This window comes from Onychomys torridus, chromosome 13 (assembly GCF_903995425.1).
Source record: "Onychomys torridus chromosome 13, mOncTor1.1, whole genome shotgun sequence".
Lineage (NCBI taxonomy): Eukaryota > Metazoa > Chordata > Mammalia > Rodentia > Cricetidae > Onychomys > Onychomys torridus.
The window spans coordinates 69,142,855-69,164,227 of NC_050455.1; the positions used below are offsets into that span (position 1 = coordinate 69,142,855).

Here is a 21,373-nt window from a genome sequence, read left to right on the forward strand (position 1 = left end):
TACCAATCTCATGCAGAAGTAATAAAGATTGGGATGATGGAAAATAATTTCTAAATCACTTTCACTTTTGGTTTCTCTTCCCTTAGAATTATGTAGTTTGAAAAAAAGAATGTACTTTGAGGGGAAGAATACCAAATGTTCCAGTTCCAGGCTAGTCCCTCAACATTGGCCTTGTGTGATAGACAGGGCAGCTCTACTCACAAAGACCAGAGTTCTAACAGGAAGAGGACTAACAAAAGTTGGGTGTGTTGTGGCATATACAAGAAACTAAGGCAGAAAATGCACAGCAGGAGCATATGAGAGATGTTGGTAGAGGATAACGAAAAGTATTAGCCCACATTTAATCCCAGCTTTCCAAGGGAAGGCTTATGTCTTAAACAAAAGGAGAGGTTAGCATCTGGAAGAAAGGTAGAAACCACTTCCAGTCCAACACTGTACATCCAGGTTGCCCATGCTGTAGGAGGGTGGCACACACAGACTCACTCACAACATGATGACTGTGTTAAAAGTCACCAGGGACAACAAAATGCACAATGCACCTGCTACCACAGCAACCTCAGAGTGATGTGCTCCAGTCTCTAAACTGGCCACCAACGGGGATAGCTGCTCCTTTATACTGTACTAAAAGAGTTTCCAAGAATACCACTTTTTAACAATGTTCAACTGATACATTTCTATAGTTAAATTGAATTTCAATTTCTAATTGCAAAGATATTCAATGTCTTTTTCTTTCTTTGTATTTGAAAAATGCACACAAAATATTTTCACATTACAATAATCTAAAATTCTAGATTGATATATTTAAAATGAGAAAAACAAAGTGGCTAAAAACGTCAAATGTGGGTACAACAAGGCCATTTACCTGAAGGGTACTCCTTAGACACGGCCTTAGGCCACGCGAAATACAGGCACGCCTAGTGCATGCAGAGCTTTTCTGCATGTTTGGGTCTCCCTTGGAATCCACCATCAGTATCCACAGCATGCACAGCATGCACCACTTGCAAGTCTGTTCTAGTAGAGGATGCTCCCATGCCCGCCACATCCCTCTGACATGAAGCTCCAGCTGTGGAGTGTCAGTCCACAGTGCCCTCACATCTCCCAAAGTGCTTGCTTCTTTGCTTGATTCTAACACTCACACAAGGCTTAGATGCTAGCGCTTTAGATGGCTCTGGTAGTGGTAACTCTCTAAAGGAGCAGAAACGTAGACACAATGTAAAACTCTCAAACAGGAGTTTTGTTGTGTTTAGGGATAGGAATGGCCCTCATATAGGAAGCTTCCTCCTCTATCGACCTCACACTGAATAAGAACAGAGCAGGTGCACACGGACCTCTTCTAGACCTGGGACTGCACCCATTCTTCCATTCCCCTTCTCACTCACCTAGGCATGTGTGTTTGTGTCTGTGTGTCTACATGAATATGTGCTGAATATGTGCATGTCTGTGTGTCTACATGTATGTGTGTGGGGTGTTTATGTACATGTATATGTGAGTGTGTGTGTGTGTGTGTGTGTGTGTGTGTGTGTACACATGTATATGTATGTGTGTGTTTGCAGAGATTCTCTCAAAACCCAACTTTATGCAGCAACAGTGGAAAGAACAAACATTTTGAAGAATCTACATGTTTTCTGATCTATGTTCCTGAAAATATTGGAAAGTACACTGAGGAAGAGTGGCATTCACCAAAGCCAGACCCCTGACAAGAGAAGACACTATAAATCACATCAGAGGGAAGAATGCTGCTCAGATCTACATGTCTTGGTCTGTCTTCTGCTGCTGCTAACAGAATCCCACAGACTAGGAACGGATAAATAATGGAAGGACAACTGTGGTTCATGGTTCTGGAGGCTGAAAGTATAGACCAGGGTAAGACCTGTGGTGATATAGTGTGCACCCTAATAAACTTACCTGAGGACCAGAGGACCAAGCCAGCCACTAGATTAGACATAGAGGACAGGCAGGTGTGGCACACACCTTTAATCCTAGCCGGTCCTGTTTCCAAGAATCTTCAGACTAAAAACTTCAGAGTCCTCACCTGAAAGGCCTCAGCCAAAAAGAGCCTTTAGTTCCTATCTCCTCATACCTTATATAGTTTTCTCTGCCCTGCCATATCACTTCCTGGGATTAAAGGCGTGTGTGCTTCCCAAGCAAAAGCATGAGATCTCAAGTGCTGGGATTAAAAGTGTGTGCCACCACTGTCTGGCCTCAATGTTTAATCTAGTGGCTTGTTCTATCCTCTGATCCTCAGGTAAACTTTATTAGAGTACACAATATATTACCACATTTCCCCTTTTTTGTCTAAAATAATAAATGAAGGTTATAATTAATATAAGAAAAACTATATACAATAAGTATATACAACATATACAGTCAAGAATTACATTAACAATGTCCAGTCCATTAACATTTGGCAGATTCAGAGAAAATACTCCATTATCTATCCTATTTTGGTGAGTTCACAATGTTGTTCCTAATTCATTTTCTATCCTAACTTGTATTAACAACTGAATACTATCTTTTGATGTGTTTCAAACTTATACACTTTACACCTCTTTAGTGAGTTTCTTTACTGAATTTGTTAACAAGGAAAACTGTAACTAAAACCATCTAGTCTTCAACTCCCTCAGAGACTCAAGAAGGAAATAATACTTGAGTAATCAGGAAGTATAAGCAAGTGACTTCCAAAAAATGTGAGAAATGACAGAAACAGATGGCTGCTTGGACAGTCATACAAGGTTCCTCTGTAATGTTGGGGCATCCACCTTCAGCCTACAGGCCTGGCATATCTGACAGACTAGACGCATCTGTGAAGAAGGATTTTCCAAAGGGCCTTCCTACCTCGTCTTGGCAAGGATTGGCAGCTCTTTCTTTCGTGTCCTGCTTGTCCATTTGGACAGTACACTGTCAGCAGTCGAGGCAAGGACATTTTCTTGCCCACTGGCTAACTTGCCACAAACAAAGTAAACTCCATAAAAAGTTTCTTCGATGACTATCATTTTCTCTGAAGATTGGTGCTGCCAGGAGCAGACATGTCTCATTGTCATTAAAAAAACAAAAACAAAAACAAAAACAAAAAACCATCTATGTTATTAAAACATCTTAAATGTCATATTTTGTTGATCTCTAAAGTGTTTGAAGATGACCTGTTTATCTAAAATATATGTTTGATCTTGAAAACATACCTAACATGACTACAAGTTTGGTTGTAATGACTATGAACTTTCATTTCTTTATATTCTAATTACTTGGTAATAATAACTTTTAAGGACTAGCAATCTGTATTACATTATTAAATGAACTGTATAGGTACAATACCTTGAACAAGATTAGAAATATATGCACAGTATTTTCTAAGAAAATCAATCTCAAATTTGTATTAATATATATAATTTGTATACAACATACAAAAAAATCCAATGTAAAATATTTAAAACTAGTAGTTGCATTTAAAAAGTAGATTCAATAATCTATCTTTTTATCTTATCCATATTCTCTCTTTTCTTTTCAGAGTAGATTTCAATAATCTACCCTTTATCCATCATTTCTATATCTTTTTTTTCAGAGTAGGTTCAATAATCTACCCTTTTATCTTATCATTTCTATATTTTTTAAAGAGTAGATTCAATAATATGTCTTTCTATCCTATCATTTCTATTTTTTTCAGAGTAGATTCAATAATCTACCTTTTATCTTATATATATATCCTCTTTTTTTTTCTTTTCAAAATAGATTCAATAATCTACCTTTTTATCCTATTATTTCTATATTCTACCTTTTTATCCTATCAAAGGCCCTTTGGGCTGCATATAATATGCCAGGAAGCTTCAAGTGGCTAGGTCACAATGTATATAATGGGGAGGAAGGAAGACAGCTGAACTCATCTTTTGATCAAGAACCCACTCCTATGACAACGATATCATTTCTACGATTAGTACCAATCATGTATCAGGAGGCATAGTGACCTAATCACTTCTCAAAGGTCCCATGTCCCAACACTGTTGTGGTGAGGATCACGTTTCCAGCCTATGAACTCGGGGACACCTTCTTAGGGTTTCTATTGCTGCAATAAAAAGCACACTGCCAAAAGTAACTTGGGGAAGAGTTTACTTGGCTAACACTTTCTGATTGCAATCCCTTAGACGAAGCTAAGGCAGTGACTCAAACAGGGTAGGAACTCACAGGCAGAAACCAAATCAGAGGTCATGGAGAAATGCTGCTTGTCACTTGTTCCTCGTGGCTTGCTTAGCCTGCTTCTAAGACAACCCAGTACCATCTGCACTGTACACAGTTGCCTACGCCCTTCAACATCAATTATCAATCTAGAAAATGCCCAGGCCAAAAGGATAGGGGTCTCTCTTCTCAGATGATTCTTGCTTGTATCAGGTTGACTCACTCACTCACTCTCTCTCTCTCTCTCTCTTTCTCTCTCTCTCTCTGTGTGTGTGTGTGTGTGTGTGTGTGTGTGTATGAAAATGTGTAAACAACATAGATGCATGCAATATGGACCACCAAGGAAGTTATGTGTTGCTAACACACTGCAGCTTCCCTGATCTAATTTTTAAAATGTAGCAGGCTATGTCAGTACATGAAAACTATGGAAATTAAAAAGTACAAGCTTTTAAGTAGAGTAGGCTTGAAGAGGATACAGAAAATGCTCAACTGAGAGAGATGGAGGAGGTCAGTACGAACAAGACATTGTCATTAATTCAATAGGTGGCTGGGAAACAGGAAACCTGGTTCCAAATGTGAATGTACACCATGACACATAAAGTTGACACTATATTCTTGGCCTCTGTAGATGTGGATTAAACCCAGCAGATGAAGAATCTTCAAGAAAAATGTAATCTAGGAAGTTCTATTTAGTAAAACTTGGATTTCCCATGCCCTGCATATATTATGGTGAGTCCATGCAAAAGAGAGATGTATGAGGACACCTTGCTACGGCCTGCTACTATATAACACATCTTCAGTCTCTGTAGCAGTCTCTAGTTTTATTCAATTGTCTCACCTGTATAGTTGGTCCTGCAATTGGTATGTCTGTACTGAACATGTTAGACTTTTCTTTCTTATTCTAATTCCCAGACTAACACAACAGAACAGCTATCACACAGCATTTATACAGAACTAATTATTATAAGTTATCTAGAAGTAATTAAAAGTACATGGGAAAGGTCCAGTGTGGGGGCACATGACTTTAATCCCAGCACTCAGGAGGCAGGAGCAGGTGGATCTCTGGAAGTTCCAGGTCAGCCATAGCTACACAGAGTCTCTGTCTATAAAACTAAACTCAAACAAACAAAACAAAAAACAAAACAAAACAAAACCCCTATGGGTGTGTGTTTAAGTTTGATAAAAATACTATACAGTCCTGAATTTAGGTGTCCTGTGGGATAACTATATAAACAGGGATGACCCAGTGTCCATAATATCTTCTCTATCGAGACTGAGAAGGAAGGTGAAGAGTGTTTGCCAAGCTTCTCTCAATATAAAGTTTCCGGACAATAGCAGCACTATCATGACCTTTAAAGAGGACTGTACTTGTCGCTTTTCTACAGTGGGTAGCTCTTCTAGCTATGACCTAGAGAGAGGGCGAAGGAGGGAGAAGCCTATGCCCTTGAAGTACATCCCTGGGATGCACGTATGTGGGGCTCTCTCTTCCTCATTGTTTTTGGATCCTGAGACGGACCAGGCAGAACAGTACGGACCACAGCTCGGCGTTCCAGGATCCTATGATAATCTCCTGTGTTGTAGTGAGTTTTATCCCTTGTTAAATTCCTTGCCATTTAAGCAGACTCCACAGATTTCTCACGTTATTTTTCCTCTTACTGTGGATAAACCCCTGCTAAGAAGTAAATGCACAGTGAGACTAAATGGGGCTCATGATTTGGATGAGAACAATCTACGACAGGGGAAGGTACGGTAGCAGGAACATGAGGGACCTGGTAACAAGGCATGGGCAGCAAAAACACTGAGAGACTAGGGCTGGAGCTGGGCAGGCTATAACCCACACATTCTGGCCCAATAGCCCAATGACATCTATTTCTGCCAATTAGGCCTCAGGTTACAACCTCCCAAAGTAGAGCTACCAGCTGTGGACAAGTCTCCAAACACATGAGCACATGAGAGCCACAGTGCACTCAAACAAAAACAAAAACGGCACCCACCACAAAGCCAAACACTGTGCCTGCTCTTCCACTCCTTACCACCTTGATCTCACAGCCAGAAAGCAAGTTCATCAAATCCACATGCATGCACCATGCCAAAGGCCTCACAGTGACACCTAAAGCCAGCCTTGAAAGGCTAATGAGACAGTGGACACAGTCTGAGATCAACAATTCTGACAGAGGCAAACATGGTCAGATGTAGTAACTGCAAGAGATGTGATCTGTTATGGGAATCTGGGTGGGGAGAAGGCAAATTCTGACTTCAGATCTTGGAAAGCTTGCCCAAAGGCCTTATGGAAATAATGGAACTTTGACAATCCTTCTGGACATCATAAATAATCAGAAGACCAAAACAAACAAACAAACAAACAAACAAACACAAAAACCCAGGAGGAAAGATCCAATCAGAAAAAGTAAGGGACTCTGAATGAGAAGTGAGTTTTAAAGTGGGAGAGAGCTTTTGATGCCTGCTGACGGACACCCACAGTCCTGCTAGGAGCAGGCCTCTCTGCAGAGTTCACATTGAAATGCACAAGCAGCAATCTGAGGACCCACACAGAACACAGCAGCTGCATGAGCCTCCGCAGGAGAGACGCTCTTGCAGACACAACCGCTGGTATCCCTCTTCTTCTCCACACGGAGAAGCACTGCAACTGCTGAGCACTGTTGCCATTTCCTTCCAATCTGTGCTTGTTCTTCCAGCTAAAACTCTGGTCTGCACTGCATCCTTTGGTGCTTTGGTTTTTCAAACACTTTTTTATTTTATTTTATTTTTTAAAAATTTATTATTATTATTATTATTATTATTATTATTATTATTATTATTTTATTTGTGTTTTAATTTTACACATCCGCCATGGGTTCCCCTGTCCTCCCCCCTCCCATCCCCGCCCCCATCTCCCCCCAGCCCCTCCCCTTCCATTACCATCTCCTCCAGCGCCAAGACTCCCCTGGGGATTCAGCTCAACCTGGTGGATTCAGTACAGGCAGGTCCAGTCTCCTCCTTCCAGGCTGAGCAAAGTGTCCCTGTGTAAGCCCAAGGTTCCAAAAGCCAGCTCATGCACTAAGGACAGGTCCAGGTCCCACAGCCTGGGTGCCTCCCAAACAGATCAAGCTTTTCAATTGTCTCACTTATCCAGAGGGCCTGATCCAGCTGGGGGCTCCACAGCCTTTGGTTCATAATTCATGTGCTTCCATTCGTTTGGCTATTTGTCCCTGTGTTTTTTCCAATCTTGGGCTCAATAATTCACGCTCTTACAGTCCCTCCTTCTTCTCGACAATGGGACACCTGGAGCTCTACCTGGGGCCTGGCTGAGGATCTCTGTATCCACTTCCATCAGTTATTGATGAGATTTCCAGCTCGACTGGTAGGGTGTTTGGCCATCTGATCACCAGACTAGGTCAGATCAGGCTTTCTCTTGACCATTGCCAGCAGTATACAGAGGATGTATCATTGTGGGTTTCTGGGGACCTTTTGAGCACTCCTGTTCTCATGTGGTCTTCATTTATCATGGTCTGTTATTCCTTGTTCTCCCTTTCTGTTCTTGATCCAGCTGGGATCTCCTGCTCCCCTAAGCTTTCTTTCCCTCAAACCTTGTCCTTCATTACTCCCACTGTCGTCCAGGTTGTTCATGTAGATCTCATCCATTTCTCTGTCATTGGGTGATCCCTGTGTCTTTCCTAGGGTCTCGTTTCCTAGGTAGCCTCCCTGGAGTTGTGTAGCAGTCTAGTCATCTTTGTTTTACATCTAGTATCCTCCTATGAGTGAGTACATACCATGTTTGTCCTTCTGAGTCTGGGTTACCTCACTCAGGATGATTTTTTCTAGATCCATCCATTTGCCTGCAAACCTCATGATGTCATTGTTTTTCTCTGCTGAGTAGTACTCCATTGTGTATATGTACTATATTCTTTATGCATTCTTCAGTTGAAGGGCATCTAGGTTGTTTCCAGGTTCTGGCTATTACAAACAATGCTGATATGAACATAGCTGAGCAAATGCCCTTGTGGTATGATTGAGCATTCCTTGGGTATATGCCCAAGAGTGCTACAGCTGGGTCTTGGGGGAGATGGATTCCCAATTTTCTAAGGAAGTACCATATTGATTTCCAAAGTGGCTGTACAAGCTTGCATTCCCACCAGCAGTGGAGGAGAGTTCCCCTTGCTCCACATCCTCTACAGTATTAGCTGTCTTCTGTGTTTTTATCTTAGCCACTCTGACAGGTGTAAGGTGATATCTCAGAGTCATTTTGATTTGCATTTCCCAGATAATTAGAGATGTTGAACAATTCCTTAAATGTCTTTCAGCCATTTGAAGTTCCTCTCTTGAGAATTCTCAAACACTTTTTTAAAATGAGGAAAATACAGAATATATAAAACCTGCTGATCTAAAAACAAGCTTATCAGCAGAGCATTAAACACCTTTACCACTAACCATCTTATTTTATAAAACTGAAATTCTGTCCCTATAAAACATCATCTCTGTGTTACTCCCAAGGCCCCAGCTCCTACCATTTCACTTTCTACAAATCCAATTACTCTAGTTACATCTTACAAGCAGAATCACTGAAAATGATGTCTGGAAGTTTCACCCGTTATGTAATGTGTAAGAAAACCATTCCTTTCTGGGTCAATTTCTAAGGGTACTTTCCTAATGCAGGTTACCGTATGACCACAATGTAAGCTACACATATTTTCTCATAATTCATATGACTTTTGACACTGCTTATGATTATTTCTGATATGCAAATTTGTATTTTCATTTATCCATATGTATCAACTTTTCATAACAATTCTAGATTTTGGGTCACAGTGAAAAACTCTTGAGATAGTTCAGGATTATAAATGTTTTCTGCCAATACTAGAACAATTTTTAATTCCTTTCTTAATCAATTCTTTAATTTATAAGCTATTTAAGATGTATTATTATTATTAAAAATTTCACAATATCCAAGAAATATTTCTTTCTTTCTAATTTAACTGTATTGTGGTTAAAGAAAATATGAATGAAATTTTTAAAAAAATATACTAAGATTTGTTAGAACGATTTTGATAAATTCCCCACATACTCAAAAATATATTTTACATTCTACTACTGAATGATATCTTCTATAACTGTTAGTTCAATCAACTGCAAAGATAATCTTCAAGGCTATTATGTTCCTACAGATGTTTTTAGACCTATTCATTAATTATTAAGAAGGCCTTGAAATTTCCAACTACCATTAAGAATCTGGCTATTTCTCCTATAGTCCTAAGAGTCGACTTCATGCATTTCAAAGCTGTTATAGGATATATAAATACTTACGCTTGTATTTCCTGATAATAAATTAACCTTTTCCTCATTGTTCTCTGAAACCAACTTCTTGTGATACTGCTATAAGCAACTTTCAGTTTTACTTAGCATGACCTAAGGCCTATTTTCATCTTCTTAATTTTAAACTGTAAGTGTTCTAACATGATTCTTATAGACACCACATATTGGGATCTTACTGCTTGGTCTGACCACCCTTGCCTTGTATTTGGACGATGGATCATTTACATTTTACCACAAGTTATTAAGAGGTTTCTAAATTTAGATTCCAAATGCCTGGAGCTATTGTGGTAGTCTAATTCTTATTTATATCTAAATCTATACTGTGGTTATAAATAAATACATAGGATTCCATTTAAAAATATATATACAATGGCCTGAATTACACCCTACTGTATACATTTGGTTGTAAGAGATCCTTTATGACTTGACTGGGTGTAGTGTAACTGCCAAGAATGCCTGAGGAACCTTGTGGGTTTTTACAGTTCCTAGCACAGGAAGGACAGACAGGCCACGTGAGTGCATGTGCATTTCTACCCTGACATCTCAATGACAGGAGTGAGAGGTGCTCAGTGTCCCTCTGCCTTGGGGTTGTTCTTGGTAGGTTTTGGAGGATTTGTATGAAATGAAATGAGTTGCTTCCCACTATCTTCCCATCTCTTCTCTTATGTGCAGTACCCAGGTTCTTTCTGCTCATAACAATGTGTTGAACCAGACATACAGAAGGGATTCCACCTCATGAGGGGAACTGGCATCTGTTTTCAGTTCACACAAGGCACCTCCTCAGCACATCATCTATGAGACATAATCACTCCATGCTGTTGGAGTGGGGCTGACTCTCCTGCCTGCTCTGGTATTGTCCCCTTCCTCACTCTGCTTCCTAGACACACCACGCCTTCAAGGAGGCCGCCTTTGCCTCACAAGTGTCCCAAATAGTCACCTCTGATATTTTTCAAACGACCCTTGGTGATTAGAGAGCTACCCTCACCAAATCCATACAGAGGACATGTGATCCTATCTGGGGGGTGAGGGGGGGGGGGCTTCTCTTCTGAGAGCAAAGCCTCTCTAACATCAGTGTCCCAGGGTGACATTTTTGCTCCCCTGATCCACAAAACTAGCCTGGCACAGACTCTGCTATTTTGGACTTTACCCCACTCCAGGAGAGAGAAATGGAGGAACTGTAAAGGCCAAGTCTACCCATGCAGTAAAAGAATGGACTCTACTCACTCTCATCAGGGGCAGGTATTGTGGAGGTCTGTGAGCATTAAGTTGGTGGCCATAACCATCCTATGGTGACAGGAAATCTGAAGCAGCCTTGTAAACTCCCTGACAGCACCATTTCTTCCCTAAGCTGAAGGTTCTAGAGCAGCTTCCCCCAAGAGGACTACTTCATATCCACTCCAGCATCTCCACCCACAATGACAAACTCACCCTCCAAGGTTCTCACCAAATTACTCTGACTCTTTAACCTTGAGATCTACAAATATCTGTCTAGCAAACATTGCCAACACTTAGGAAGCCATAAGCAATTCAAACTAGAAAAGAAAGAGAAAGAAGTAAAGAAAAAGAAGACCACCAATAGTATTTAAGATTTGTAAGGAAGGTTGGAGTAATTTCTGTATTGAAAGACACCTATTTCTAACAATTTTTCTTACATGTTAAAATGTTATCTATAAGAATGTGAGGTTTTTTTTCATAATATTTTTGAAAAAGCACAGAATGATCATAAAGCGTCAAGAGCACATGCTTCGTCCCATGTTTCCATGTACATCTTGGCATGTAACTCCATAGCACGCATGTAAATAAGCAGCTATAAAGTGATATCCATCTCCCCTGTGGACTCCAAATGATTCACAAGTGTCCTCAACTTGCATCCTCATAACTTGTATATTAACTGTCAAATAATTTAGCACCTGCAAATAGTTTTACAAGTGATAATGATCACAACATAAATCTTGTATATGACAATTAACAAACATGTCCAACCATATTCCAATATAAAAAAACCACAATCATATAATAAAGTCCCTTATTAAGAAATATGTTAACAGTTACAAGCTGCTAAAATAAGTATTCAGTTCTATATCCAATAGTCAAGAGCAAAATTGGGCTTCAAGCTTTCCCAAGTCTCCATAACAAAAAGCATGTGGAACAGAATACCCATGGAAGTGAAGGGCTGTATAAAAAGCACATACGTGCATGGAAATGTGTATTTATCCTCCCAGGAAACAAGAAGCTAGAAGTGCTGGGCACATTGGTCATCAACTATTATCAGAAGCCAAGACTGAATTAGCTACACTGTGCTGTGTTCCTGACTCCTAGCCTGTGGAGGCAGATCTTATCAGCAGTACGTGTCTACAACCCAAGGAGTCTGCCCACTCAATGTACTCCTCAGGCACAGACGTGGCATGGGAACCTCTAAGAACCTGACACATTTTACAGTTTTTGCTTCATGCTTTAGAGCATCTGTGTGAATCTACTCTAGACTGAATTATTCTCTCCAAACAAAGGTCTACTACCTTTAACTTATACAAATACTGAATATCTTTATATTAACCAAATGCTTAACTTACCCTCGTAAATGTTCCTTCAAAACTGTGAATATCCAGTTGTGGCTTCTGAGCATAAACATAGGCACTGATAGAAAAAAGGTCCTGGAAAATAGAAAATGAAAGGAGCATCAATCTTATGACTGAATAAACATGGTCGCAGTAATTCTCAACACATGAAACTTCCATACCACACACCACCTTTTGATATAGGGCCATAAAGAACAAGCTAGCAACAATCCTCATTTCCACACGCACATGAACATTTACAAGCATGCGTCTCATTTAGTATATTAGACATCAAATGACTGAATAATGGCACAATAATGAGAGTGTCATTCGAAGCGTTTCATGATAATTTAAAAATCATTCTGAAGTTTTCAATAATGTAGGAAAGCCTCTGCTATTAGGTCAAGGGCAACATTTGTTCGCATTACTTAAAGGTCATTAAAATACATCCTTAATCATAACATGTGTTTCATTACAAATAAAATTGCTTCTTGTTCAATAAAACTAATTAAATGTAAATGGTATTGTTTACTGCTATATGGATCTTTTGAAATAAATCAGCAACTCATGATTTATTGAAAATTGCTAGAGTCTCATGGTTGTTAATAAATTTGCTTGATCACAAAAGCCAGAAGCATATTTCCCCAATGTCTACAGTGTCTGGAAAGTGCTCTGACAACCAGGCAGCAGCAAGTGGGAACCACATCTGGGATTGCAGAGCAGCAGAACAGCCTTGCTCACAGGAACCCCTTCCCCAAGCTCCAGGCTCTGACCACATTAAGAGGACAAAAGGCTCTAGCACAAGCAGGTTACCTACCCTGCACCACACTGTCAGGAGCTAGAAGGACTACTGGGGACGTGACACAAAGTCTTTCCAAATCCATCACTCCCAGACACAGGAGTTAAAACAAGTGACAGCTATGGCATTGTAATCTACAAAATGATAACCAACTGAAGTGCCTGGCCACAATGAAATCAGAGCTTTCTTTTCTATGAAAAAGAATAGTGTTTCCAGCTTTATGATGGTCTGTGGATAGGTTGGTTCTTTTCTAGAAAATATTCTTGTTAGTGTACCACCAAATAAAAAACTAAAATGTCTTCATTAATTATACAATTATCTCACAATAATTACTCATACTTCCAATCAAATATCAGGCATAAAATCTGAAAGTAGCACTACATGAAATATATATTTCTTTAATTACTATATTATATAAAATATATACCAGAATAATTTAAATATAAATTAACATCTATAGTTTCCATTAAAAAGGAAGAGAAGGCCAGGCGGTGGTGGCACATGCTTTTAATCCCAGCACTCGGAAGGCAGAGCCAGGAGGATCTCTGTGAGTTCGAGGCCAGCCTGGGCTACCAAATGAGCTCCTGTCTCGAAAAAAACCAAAAAAAAAAAAAAAAAAAAAAAGGAAGAGAAGATTAAGATTCTCCAAACATTGAATACAATAAAGCATGATTTCCTGTGATTAAAAAAGTCATTCAAAGTTATGAACAGGAAATAGTACACTGAATTTTTATTATTTTAGCAGCACATAATTTATGTACATATTATACATAATTAAAATATAAAATTAAATGATTTGATATACATGTATACCTATGCTCCTCACCATAGTCAAGATAGACAACACTCCAATTACCTCCAAGTACCCACTGTACGCTCCCCTCCTCCACCTGCCCCCTCCATTCTCATCTGCTGCTACCTACTGCATGTCTACTTCCACCCTCCCATGGAACCTACCTTCAACTCTCCCCCCCCCCCCACCTGTATTCTCCTGGACTTCTACATTTCTCTAGCTCCATTTCTCCCTCTACTTTCCTCCACCTCTACCTCTGAAGGACCTAGGGGGAAAGAGGCCATTCTAAAGAGATACTGGCTCTCTAGACCTGACTGTCAATGTTGAAACAATAGACACCAAAGAAATGGGAATTTCCCCAGGAATCTCATGCTGGGAGAAGGGAAGGGTGTCAGCCAAGGGGGACTTGTCTTTTAGAGAAAGACTTCAAAGAGTTTTAGCACCTTGTCAGACACCTTACAGGTTGGGACCCAGATAAGAATGGGTCAACAGTGGTACATGGGACATGCCTTCACTACAACTGCTTAGATGTTTGTGTCCTTAGCCCTCTATTTAAACTTTGATTTCATTTCAGAACCCCAAAGATGTACCTGAGAGGTTTTGTGGGTACCCTGCCCCTCTACCCAATGTGGCCATATTGAATAAATCTCGCTTCTCTGCCTTCCACTTTTAACCTGGCTCTTTAAGTGGTTTATAAAGGAGAAGTGGCTAGGCCTGCCTTGGAGCCCAAGCTGTGACCCTAAGTTTGAGAACAGCCCCTCCTCTCCTGTCCTCCACCTCCACTCTGACCCTCTTCAACTGCTACTTTGCTCTTCTAGAATTGCTTGAGTTAAATCACAAACAGCATATTCTTGTTTAGCTAAGTTTCAATTTTCTTTCAAATTCTTTCTAACAGGGTTTGTATTCTGTGGGATAGACAGGCTTCTTCATCTGCACATTCAAGGACTGGTCTGGAATATTTCAGAAACTGCACATTATAAATGCCGACAACCCCAGTATTCTACCAGCTCAAAGGCTAAGAATGTCAGACAACATCTGTGCCCTGTCCCCATGGCTTTGCAACCTAACTACCTGATATTTCCAATGTATTAAAAGTGCCATGATTGGGGTTCGGGATTTAGCTCAGTGGTAGAGCGCTTGCCTAGCAAGCGCAAGGCCCTGGGTTCGATCCTCAGCTCCCCCACCCCAAAAAAAATAGTGCCAAAAGAAAAAGAGAGAGAGAGAAAGGAAGAAAGAAAAAAAAGACAAGAGAGAAGAGAAGAGACGAGAAGAGAGACAAGAGAAGAAAGAGATAGAAGTGAAGAGAAGCCTTTGTGAGGGTTAGTAAGGTGGCTTAGTGGGAAAAGGCACTTTCTTAATTACCTTAATTGGATCCCTGGAACCTACACAGTAGGAGAGAACTATTCCCACAAACTGTCCTCTGACCGCCACATGCCACACAAACATAGACACACACAAAATAATGTGAAAGTTTCAAAAATTCATGAAACTGTTATATAGAGCATAAAATTTAGGTAGTCTGAATCTGTTTTTCTAGGCCATGGTCAATCAATTTCTGCTTCAGAAAAAAACAAACAAACAAACAAACAAAAAACTATCTCTTATTACCTTTGAGAAGAAACCTATGTTTTTGTACAGACACCAGACAGATTACATATTTAGTATAAAAGACAGAAATTCAAAATCATGTAAACTATAATAGTGCAAATAGTCTAAGCATAAAACTAAGAGCAGTGTCCACTTTAAAAAATACTTTAAGACACTGGTAGGCCATATAACAAAATACACAAACATTATACATACACACACACACACACACACACACACACACACACACACGTAAACATTTACATATAAATTAAAAACATTTCCATTGGGGGTTGGGAGTACTGGGAGCCGACTGAGACCAGGGCATCTAGGGTGCCAGGCAGGGACTTTAAGTAATCTAACACTGCACCATATCCCCAGGCCTCTTGCCCTCTGTATTATGAGATAGGTTTCACATTAAGTATTCTAGCTAGCTTTGAGCTCACTCTGTAAGCTGAGATGGGACCTAAATTTGCAATCCTTTTGCCTCAGTTTCCAAATGGCTGACAATACAGGCCTGGCTAAATTTTTTTCAAGAAAAATCTATGTAAAGCAGACAATATATCAGGCATGATGGTGCATGTCCATACTCTTGGCACTTGGTGACCTGGGTGAGAGTTTCAAATTTAAAGCTAGCCTAGGCCATGTAGTGAAACTCTATCTCAAAAACACACCACAAAACTTCAGAAACATTTATGAAAACTTATATTAAAAAATGACCCCAAACATATCATTAAATGTACTTTTGGGCAAACAGTATTTGTGGCATTCTCTCCTAAATATGTGTCTGTCCAGGAAGATGTAAGTGATCTATTAATGGCAGTCAGTGCTGAAGGTAAATTTCACCCCTACTGACAAACATTCATGGTGCTGCAAGGCACTCTGCATGTTACTAGAGGAGAAAATTTATCCTCAGTATCACTCAGCTACAAATCCTGTATTCCTTCACAAAGGAAGGAATAAGGAGACCAGATTAGGCTCCAACTGGTTTTGGCAAAGATATAAAGATAGAAAATATTTCAGGAATAAACCCTAGCTTAGAAACTACCTGAAATACAGGTAACACTAAAATACCCCAAAACCAAATTTTGCCCAAATCTCAGCCGCATAAATCGCATTTAACTCCCGGAGTCCACAGACAGTGAAGGAAGCACCTGCTGTCCATGGAGGTCATGAACTGTACAGTGAAGCAGCCACTCCTCCTCCCTAGAAGCCCTTCTTCTCTCGGCAATACTGCTTGAGTTAAAACGTTACTCTTAATAATCTCCGTCTTTCCTCTATCCACAGAAGGCCAGCAAATCATGTAAGACAAAGCTTCTTGTGTCCAGATTTGTACTATATATAAACTAACAAAAATGAAGCATCGATTGTTACAACGGTAGCTTTTTTAAAAAGGTAGGAAGGGAGGGAGGAAGGCGGGAGAGAAGGGAGGGAGAGAGGGGAGAGGGGAGAAAAGGAGGGAGGAAGGAAAGAAGAAAAGGTATACTAGCAGAAGAGACTGACATCTAAGAAAGCTGCTTTAGAAATGACTGAATCTGCAAAAATCTCAGCTCTTGTTCTCCCTAAACTCTCCATGCAGCTTCCTAGGGTATGTGTGTGAGGCGGGACCCACTCTGCAACTGTTAAGCTGTGATAGGAAAGTATCCCCCGCTTCCCTCAGCATACAAGACAGCAGCACTCACTTCCTCCAGACCAAAGTCTCCTGTCCTCAGAAGGAGAACTGTAAGCAAAAGACTTGACTCAAAGACCAGGCTAAGTAAGGCCTATTCTTTTCTCCCAGAATACCTTACCCTGCAGCCAGTTCTCAGCAACAGACTCGCCTGCCTGTCACCCCAAGGTCTCAGCTTAAAATTACTTAACTAAGATGTTAACAACAAATAAAAACATAGTCTAAGTGCCAAATCAACAGGACATCCAATACTACCTAAAACAGACTCTAAACCAGGAACCACATCATCTGTAAGGACCTGGAGGAAAAAGAAAATTACACAGAAACTTCCTTGTCTGTTAGAAACCACTGCAAAAAGGAAAGGAAAGGGATAGGAGGAAGGGGAAAAGGGGGAAAGGGGAAAGGGGAAAGGGAAAAGGAAAAGGGGAAAAGGGAAAAGGGGAAAGGAAAAGGGGAAAGGGAAAAGGAGAAAGGAAAAGGGAAAGGGGAAAGGAAAAGGAGAAAGGGAAAAGGGAAAGGGAAAAGGAGAAAGGAAAAGGGAAAGGGGAAAGGAAAAGGGGAAAGGGAAAAGGAGAAAGGAAAAGGGAAAGGGGAAAGGAAAAGGGGAAAAGGGAAAGGGGAAAGGAAAAGGGAAAGAAAGGAAGGAAGAATGAACGGTGCCCAGTGGTGCTCACCCCTAGGGCTGGCAGCCTTTGTGTGCAGCTCACCGCCACCTTCAGCTTCCAGTCGGTCTCACCATCTAGCTGGTCCGTGCGGATAAAACATGAACCTTGGAGGTAGAGGAGAAAACGTCACCATCTGGAACTGCATTGAAGAAGAGTTCTCCTAAGTTATAAGTGTTTGCAAAGCAGATTTCGGCACAGTGGGACTCACAAAATAATTCATCTAAATAGTCCAAAGAACAACCAGCTTTAAAAGCCCTCATTTCAGATGCTATCATTTGGCTCTGAGAATAAATCTATTTTTTAATCACTTATGTCCTGTTTGGTGCCTGTGTTTTTGCTGCAGTGGTAGTTCTGGTGGTGGCAGTGACAGTATCTGTGCGTGTTCTGCACGGTGCTATGGCTCAAACCCAGAGCCCTGAGCGTGTTAGACAAGTGCCCTACCACTGAGTTACAACCCCTGCCTATGCCTGTTAAGGTTTAATATCAACTAGTACTTTGAGAAAGCTGTCTAAATCATTTCTATTTTTAAATCTATATTTTGATGATGACAAGATAATAAGATACATACAAAAATATCTCAGAGTCTGACATTACCTTGGTAATAAAATGTTAATTGACCAATATAAATGTTCAGCAATACAAGCACAGCTGAAATGCTAATACCCAGGTAAGTGCTATTGTATAATAACAAACCCATCAAATTTCAGAAGGGGAAAAATCTGAATCCCAACAATATAATTACCCCCAGACCATATTCATCATCCCTTTTCTTAGAATTGATCCTAGAGATGAAAGCAAACACAAATGCACTAAATGATGCACACACAGAGCACTCCCTGCAACAGTGTTACAATAATGAAAGGTTGGCACAAGGATTAGAGAACAAGTGGAATAAAACAGTAAAGGCAGAAACTCAAAGAGGCAAGCACAAAGAGCTCAGCAATGTGAGAAGATCAGTAGGACACAGTGTTAAGTGAAAAAATATGGTGCACACGTACACCGGGGGGGGTGGGGGACTTGACTGAGGCATGGGGCACACACTTGCAATGCCAGCACTTGGGAGGTAGAGCAAGAGGATCTGGAATTCAAGGGTGTCCTCAGCTACAGAGAGTTTGAGGATAGTTTGGGCTACCTAACACTCTATGGGGGGGGAACAATTAAAACATTATGTTTTAGAACAATAGAGAGCAATGCATGTGCAAAGTGGGATATTCTTGCAGTGGTAACTGCTCGCTTGAAGAGGGTTTGATAAACACTGACATGAAGTGTTGGGGGGGGGTAAAGGAAGGGAGAGGAAAAATATTTATGTATGTTCATATCTCTATGTGCTGTTATGTAACTACAAGTATGCAAATCTGCATCCTTTTGTGCCTCTGTGTACATGTATCTTTTATATGCATGCAATGCGCTCTTGTGCATCCATAGATATCTATTACGTGTTCATACATGTGTTTCTGTGCTCTATGTACAAGCATACCTGCATGTATATCTATAAATATGTTTTGTTACATACATGTACAAATACAGATATGTGAAATATACATAGGGAAGAAAGGTACAGATGAAGGAACAGAACAGAAGCTGGAACCTTCCTGATCATACCTTACACTGTTCATCTGAAAATTACGCATGCTTTACATAATTTAAAGAACAAATTACAATAAGCTTGTAATAAAGCAATTCTTAAGCAATAAAAGGAAGTCCATAAAACAACAAATTCAGGGATATGGCTGTAGACTATGGCACTGCACTTAAACGAGTATGTGCAAGACCTTTGATTCAATCCCCAACAGCACAAAAAGCAAAACAAAGAATAATCAAAGTCATGCTTCAGTCACAGAGAATTCTTTAAGTCACTTATAAACTTTAATTATAAAGTAAAAGTTACAAACCCCCACAAACCTTGTTATACTCCATATACATTATACTCCAGTATGAAAAGGTGCACAGCTTGTAAACAACCCAAAGTTCCCATCAGCACCCTCCCTCCCTTCTGAAGGAACACTCCTGACACCTCCACCGCCCAGGTGCCTGTTCTCAGCACAGTATCAAAGACACTGTTAATTGTCAGGCTCCATATATTCCCTCTTTTACCAATCATGGGCTGGAAGGCCTGGATCTCTACTGATACCATTCACCAATATTCTGTTCCCATCTTACACTCCAAACACGTCAGCCTTTTGTCCAGAGGCACCAAGGACAGCTTCGGTTCTGCCCTGAGGCTGGAACCAGACTAGTCAATGCCCAGGGCTGCAGCGATGGAGGATACAGACAGTGAGGTCTACCTTTCCTGCTCATGTGCAGTTACAATAAAACCCAAATAGAGATTTCTGTCCTTAGGATTCAACTAGCCTTGAGGTAGCTCCCTAGGAAAAGGGTGGCTTTGTCTTTCTTTATGAACAATGTTTCAAGACAAGGAGCTTGAGTATGGGGGAGAGGGCAATGAGCTACTGCACTGTAAGTTTCACAGAATGCCACCATTGTTATTTTATACAACCTCAAAGCAACCGACATTTTCAGTGTTCCCTGGGCCCTGCTGAAGGACTCTGTTTCTGGGAGAATACTTTAGACTGTGTTGTAGTCCTTTCTCATGGTTGCTAAGAGCCTAGCACAAGTATACAGTTTCTCACCCCAGAAAAAGCTTGATCCAGGAACTATCACAGGAGTTTCGGTACATGCTGCCACTTTAAAAAGCTGGCTACCGTGGATTCAACAATTCACACTCTTGAGGTCCCTCCTCTTTCTCGACAGTTGGACACCTGGAGCTTACACAGGGACACTTTGCTCAGTCTGGAAAGAGGGGACAGGACCTGCCTGTACTTAATCCACCAGGTTTAAATGAATCCCCAGGGGTGTCTTGGTACTGGAGGACAGGGGAACCCATGGCTGATGTCTAAAATTAAAACACATAATAATAAAAAAAAAAAAAAAAAAGCTGGCTACCAAGCTCTTCAGTATTTCCAACAATGCCCCTGTTAGGGATGAACCTTGCTAGGCTCTTCTCCAGTCTTCAGGTAAAGGTACAGAAATCTTGTCCTTGGTATCTGTTTCTACCTCTGAGTAGATGCTCTGGGCCACTTCTCTGGACCTGCAGAACACTTGCTCTTCAAGTGATTCTACAGTTGTGGGGTGGTTTGTACAAGAATGGCTCACAGATTTGAATGTTTGGTCCTTAGGGAGTGGAGCTACTTAATGTAGATTAGGAGGTGTGGCCTTGTTGAAGGAAGTGTGTCACTGGAGGTGGGCTTTGGGGTTTCAAATGCTCAAGCCAGGCCCAGCGTCTCTTTCTCTTCCTGCTGTCTATGGATCTGGATACAGAACTCTCAAGCTACTTCTTCAGCACCATGTCTGCCTGAGTGCCACCATTCTCCCCACTGTGATAACAATGGATTAAACCTCTGAACTGCAAGCTAGCTCCAATTAAATTCTTCCCTTTAGAAGACTTGTTGTAGTCATGGTGTCTCTGCATAGCAATAGTACACTAATTAAGACACTTGGGATAGCAGTACTTTCACAAATTTCCTTCAGCCTGCCAAACCTCACTGGGGTAACAGAACTGTGAGTCTGGAATAGAATTCTACTGGACATGACTAGGAGCTGGTCAAGTGTTTATCCCAAGTCTACTTCAGCAGGGCATCCACAACATGGGACTAGGGAAAACAGACAGAGGCCAGTTCCTCCTAGTTAGGTCCTAACCTGGCAGCTCCAGGTGCCGTGAGTTGCTTGACTCTTGACTACAGGGCCCTACAGGGTCCTACAGGAAATCTGGGAGGAAGAAAGAGGGTATGACTCAGTTGCCATTGACTCAGTCTATTATTAATAGGGAAA

General features: G+C 40.8%; 1 protein-coding gene across 5 annotated transcripts in view; it reads right to left on the reverse strand.

Moving 5' to 3' along the window:
• The window catches only part of Atp9b (ATPase phospholipid transporting 9B (putative)), a 230,947-nt gene that overhangs the window by 131,234 nt on the left and 78,340 nt on the right, over positions 1–21,373 (reverse strand). For all 5 annotated transcript variants that reach the window (XM_036204413.1, XM_036204417.1, XM_036204414.1 and 2 more), the window contains exons 8-9: positions 17,555–17,649; positions 12,048–12,128 (exon numbers count right to left, since the gene is read on the reverse strand). In XM_036204413.1, the coding sequence (XP_036060306.1) occupies positions 12,048–12,128; positions 17,555–17,649 (176 nt within the window). The remainder of the gene's footprint in view (positions 1–12,047; positions 12,129–17,554; positions 17,650–21,373) is intronic.